Source organism: Nestor notabilis, unplaced genomic scaffold (genome assembly GCF_000696875.1).
Source record: "Nestor notabilis isolate BGI_N333 unplaced genomic scaffold, ASM69687v1 scaffold23479, whole genome shotgun sequence".
Taxonomy (NCBI): Eukaryota; Metazoa; Chordata; class Aves; order Psittaciformes; family Psittacidae; genus Nestor; species Nestor notabilis.
The window spans coordinates 1-5,033 of NW_009945388.1; the positions used below are offsets into that span (position 1 = coordinate 1).

Sequence of the window (5,033 nt, forward strand, 5' to 3'; positions counted from 1 at the left end):
CCTTGGCTGCCAACTGTTGCGCTCGCTTGTGCCCGTGTGTGCACTCCTGGGCTGGTTCCACCGGGCTGGGGGCACGGCCGGGCTCTGGCCCCGGGGGGTGACCGCCGGGCAGGGACTCCGGAGGGATCCCTGCTCCCAGGGGGTTATGCTGTCCGAGCTGCCTTGGCCTCAGGAGGGTTGTCACCACCCTGGTCTCATCACAACCACTAAGCCAGGCTGCGGAGGGCCATAAAACACACCCTTTGCAAACATGAGGCCTCTGGGTTCGCTGTGTGCAGGACCAGCCCCGTCCAGGGCTGTCTCCCTTCCCCCTCGCTGCTAGGACACTGAGCCGCTTTCCCAGTGCTCAGGGGAAATCAGGGCCAAGCCTGGATGAAAGGTGCCGGGCTGGGGGACTGGAAGGAGCTGGGGCCACGGGAGGGAGGAAATCCTGCTGGATTAGAGCAGCTTTCCTGACGTTTCACCAGGGCTTGGTGCTGCCTGCTGAGCCAGCAGGATTGGGCTGAGGATGCTGGTATGGCCCCGATTGAGAGCAGAGCCATTTCGGGACCTGCTTTGTGGGTGATGGAACAGAGAAGGGATACCGTGTGTCATGTGCAGGTCCTGCCCCGAGGAATGGCTGCGGATGTCCACAAGAAGAAAGGCTGGGAAGTGCCCAATGGGTCCCTGACACCAGGAGATGGGCAGCACACGGAGCGGTCCGAGAGCCCCACGCCGGGGCTGGCGCAGGGGACGGAGCCAGGTACGGGCAGAGCTCGCTGCAGGGGCAAGCAAGGGGAAAAAACAAAGCAGCTCCTTGTTACATGAGCGGGGCTCTGCACAGCCCCACGGGCAGGGGTTGATGGGCCCACTGCTGGCCCCACCAGCAGGACCCGCACTCCTGGGTGCTGCGGGATGGGGAGAGGAGGGCAGGTCCCTCACTGCAAACCCCTGTCCCTTTTGCACCCTCTGTGCACCCGCTGCCTCAGCGTGGGGACAGGCAGACGGACACTGCACAGCCCATTGTTCCCAGGGGCTGGCCAGGAGGGAGCCATGTTCGTGCACACCCGCTCCTACGAGGACCTGACGAGTCCCGAGGACGGGGCGGCTGTGGCGCGGAGCCCGGAGGAGAGGCAAGGGGAGCCGGGCGAGCCGACCACCATGGAGCAGATCAGCAAGGACTTCAGCGAGCTGAGCACGCAGCTCACGGGCATGGCCCTCGACCTGGAGGAGGAGATGAGGCAGAGCAAGGAGGGGAAGCTGGAGCCGTCCCCGCAGACCACCCGCCGTGACTCAGTGCTGTCGGGCAAGGAGGAGGAGGATGTGACCATGGATGCCTGGCGCATGCATCGGAAGCATGTCTTCGTGCTGAGCGAGGCAGGCAAGCCCGTGTACTCCCGTTACGGCTCTGAGGAGGCCTTGTCCAGCACCATGGGTGTCATGATGGCCCTGGTGTCCTTCCTGGAGGCTGAGAAAAATGCCATCCGGTCCATCCACGCAGGTACTGCCTGGGGAGGAGGGGAAATGGGATGAGGGGTGTCATGGCCAGCTGTGCCCCTGGGGGCCGGGTGCCCCCCTGCCACTCTGGGCCACTGTAGCTGTCCCCAGGGGCAGAGTGGTTGCTGGAGGGAGAGGCTGCAGCCTGGCTCCCCCTTGCAGCCCTGGGTAGTCAGGCTTACAGGTTTGTCCCTGGCCCTCCCGGGGACTCCCTCCCAAGCAGATGGCTACAAGGTGGTGTTCGTGCGGAGGAGCCCGCTGGTGCTGGTGGCAGTGGCACGGACCCGGCAGTCAGAGCAGGAGATTGCCCATGAGCTGCTCTACATCTACTACCAGATCCTGAGCCTGCTCACTTGGACCCAGCTCAACCACATCTTCCAGCAAAAGCAGAACTATGACCTGCGCAGACTCCTGGCTGGCTCCGAGCGCATCACTGACAACCTGCTGGACCTCATGGCCCACGACCCCAGCTTCCTCATGGGCGCCGTGCGCTGCCTGCCCCTGGCCGCCAGCGTGCGGGATGCTGTCAGCTCCAGCCTCCAGCAAGCCAAAGCCAAGAGCCTGGTGTTCTCCACTCGGCCAAGGCCAAGAGCCTGGTGTTCTCCATTCTTCTGTCGGGGAACCAGCTGGTGTCTCTTGTGAGGAAGAAGGACCAGTTCCTCCACCCCATTGACCTCCATCTGCTCTTCAACCTCATCAGCTCTTCTTCCTCCTTCCGGGAGGGGGAAGCCTGGACTCCCATTTGCCTCCCTAAGTTCAACTCCAGTGGCTTTTTCCATGCCCACATCTCCTACCTGGAGCAGGAGATGGACCTGTGCCTCCTGCTGGTCTCCACTGACCGCGAGGACTTCTTCACCGTGTCTGACTGTAAGCGGCGCTTCCAGGAGCGGCTGCGGCGGCGGGGGGTGCACCACGCTCTGCGGGAGGCCCTGCGCACCCCCTTCTACAGCGTGGCCCAGGTGGGCATCCCCGACCTCCGGCACTTCATCTACAAGTCCAAGAGCTCTGGGCTCTTCACCAGGTGAGCCCCAACAGGGAACGCAGGGCATGGGGCAAGCCTTCTCCACAAATCCCCTTCTCTAGGAGGCTAATGGGGTGCTGTGTTCCTGCAGCCCCGAGATTGAGGCACCCTACGTGCGGGAGGAGGAGAAGGAGAGGCTCTTAGGGCTCTACCAGTACCTCCACAGCCGGGCTCACAACTCTTCACGCCCCTTGAAGAACATCTACTTCACGGGCCCCCGTGAGAACCTCCTGGCTTGGGTAAGGGCCGTCTGCAGGGTTTGGGTGAGCCCATCTTGTCCCATTCAGCATGGTGGAATAAGGGGGTGGTGGCACAACACAGCACCATCTCTGTGGTCCCCAGGGTGGTCACCCATTCCTTTTGGGGTGAGCCTGCCCCCATACCCCTATTGCCAGGGAAGGATGGGCAGGGATCTCAGCAGGGGCTGGTGAGCTCCGGCACCATGAGCTGTGCCATTCGCTGTCCTTAACTCCCCATAGAAAAAATCTACTCGGGGGTTTGTTCCTCCTACTTCTGACAAACCAGATGCACCCATTAAGGGTACCCCATTGCCACCTCATGTCCCTGCACTGGAGCCCCTGTGCCCATGCTCAGCAGCCCATGGGGAAGGGGCAGTGCCAGCCCCAAGCAGGCCACAGATGTGTTCCCAGCACGTACCCTGTTTCTTTGCCCAGGTTACCAGCGCCTTCGAGCTCTACATATGCTATAGTCCCCTGGGGACCAAGGCCGGTGCCATCAGTGCTGTCAACAAGCTCATGAAGTGGATCCGCAAGGAGGAAGACCGACTCTTCATCCTCACACCCCAGACATACTGATGGGCATTGTCCAGGGCATGGTGCCAGCCAGGGGAGCCCCTGCTGTGCCGGGGAGCCCGTTCCTGGGGAAGCCTGTGCCGTATGTCCAGGGGAGAGGGCATGGTGGGACCCTGGAGCACGGGGAAACCCACCCATGGGACTGTCCAACCTGGGTGTTAGAGACAGGGTGCACAGCTAGGGGAAGGAGTGAGCAGTACTTTCATCTGCAGACTGCCCCCAACTGGGGGAGCTGCCCTTTCTCTGTGGCCCCCAGCTCCATCCCTTGTTGTGAGGGTCCTGGAGCGGGGCTGCTGGTGCCCCAGGTTGCTGGAGGGGAGCTAAGCCCCTGTGCCTGGCACCCTCCTTTCTCTGCCATCCTGTGGCTGTGCCAAGGGTGGGAGTTCACAGAGGAGATGTGGCGGCGCTCAGGAGACCCCTGTGCTGCTCTGCCTGCAGATAGTGGGTGACACCACCCAGGCAGGGGACAGGGCTGGCCCAGGCATGCACTGCTCTTCTCCCAGCCATGGGGGAGCCGGGCCCCCCAAGTGCCAGGCAGCCCCGGAGCCCTGCCCTGACAGGTTTGACCCCTTAGTATCTGTGTGAGCCCAGACCCTTCCCACCATGGCCATGGGAAGGACGTCCCTGGGGACACTGGTCAGTAGTGTGTGGGTCAGCTGCCCCACTGGGACAGCAGGGTCCTGCCCACCTCCCCATGGGGACACAGAACAGCCCCAGAGAGACTCAGGGTACAAGGGTGCCCATTGGGGTGCTTGTAGTGCTGGCTCCTGGGCAGCATACCCTAAAGGGGTGTCTCAAGTGCAGCCTCTTGGAGACCTGCAGGCACTGAGCTCTGGTGTCCTGCCAGCCTAAGGAGGGTCTTCCCCTTGGCACAGGGGAACCTGCCCCCCAAACTAGCCCCTCGAGCCAGCTATGCTGAGCTTGCTGCATGGGGGCCAGCTCCTCCTAGCCATCCCCAGGCACTGATGTGGGGCTGAGTGGCCCTGAACACCAGACACAGCCTGACCCCGTGTTTTGGGGCTGTTTGCTGAGCACTGGGACGAGTGTTCAAAAGAGGGGCAGAGCCACCGGGGTGGCAGCCAGATTAGGAGGGAGCTGGGAAGGACCCGGCAGGGCTAGCACAGGGACTCCGCTCCTGTATTTATGCTCCTGCCAGAGTGTAACTGCTTGTCTTTGCTCATAAACATTATCTGGACCCTAAGTCAAGTCTTGAAGTCTCATTCTTGTGTGATCACTTCAGGGAGGGAGTGGTGTTGGGCAAATGGCCAAGCTGGGGTGGGGGGATTTGGTCCAAGTTTGGGTATGGTGTGATCCAGCCCCCAGGGACACACCGGGGTCCAGAAATCTGCCAGGGAGCAGTGGAAGGCTTGTGGGGCCATGCTGGTGGGACGTGCTGGCCAGGACCAGCTCATGTCGAAACCGAGCAGGAGACACGCAGCCGGAGGAAGGAGCTGTTGGGCAAGGCACGGGGCAAGGGCCTGTCACAACGAAGGGCAGCAGCCGGGGAGGGCTGGGGCTAGCCAGGTGCTGAGGGCAGGGGAGCCTGTTTCCGGTGTGTTCAGAACCTCCTGCGACCAAAGTCCCTCTGGGAGCGCAGGGCAGCGCCCTGCTTGGGTGGAGGAGAAGTCCCTGTGCACAGCTGGGCCCACGGCCCCAGGGGAGCGGGGCACTTGGCAGGCAAATCCCTGTGGTGTATCAGGATACAAAGCATCTTCCTTCAGCCC

The 5,033-nt window shown here is 62.5% G+C and overlaps 1 protein-coding gene across 2 annotated transcripts; it reads left to right on the forward strand.

The window, feature by feature from the left end:
- Positions 1 to 600: 600 nt before the first annotated feature.
- MON1A (MON1 secretory trafficking family member A) lies at positions 601 to 3,530 on the forward strand. Of its 2 annotated transcripts, XM_010022862.1 has the most exons (6): positions 601 to 742; positions 1,013 to 1,480; positions 1,700 to 2,028; positions 2,061 to 2,497; positions 2,589 to 2,736; positions 3,172 to 3,530. In XM_010022862.1, exons 1-6 carry the CDS (start codon positions 616 to 618, stop codon positions 3,310 to 3,312), a joined length of 1,650 nt encoding a protein of 549 aa, XP_010021164.1. In that variant the 5' UTR covers positions 601 to 615; the 3' UTR covers positions 3,313 to 3,530. The 2 variants fall into 2 exon arrangements, with proteins under 2 accessions (XP_010021164.1, XP_010021165.1); XM_010022863.1 differs by lacking the exon at positions 1,013 to 1,480 and having other exon boundaries at positions 616 to 742.
- Positions 3,531 to 5,033: the final 1,503 nt, after the last annotated feature.

Excerpts from the sequence above, each read along its gene's own strand:
- MON1A (XM_010022862.1), top strand. The coding sequence starts at position 616 with ATGGCTGCGGATGTCCACAAGAAGAAAGGCTGGGAAGTGCCCAATGGG. Across the intron at positions 743-1,012 it reads GGCGCAGGGGACGGAGCCAG|GGGCTGGCCAGGAGGGAGCC; the intron begins GTACGGGCAGAG and ends CATTGTTCCCAG. Across the intron at positions 2,737-3,171 it reads GTGAGAACCTCCTGGCTTGG|GTTACCAGCGCCTTCGAGCT; the intron begins GTAAGGGCCGTC and ends TTCTTTGCCCAG.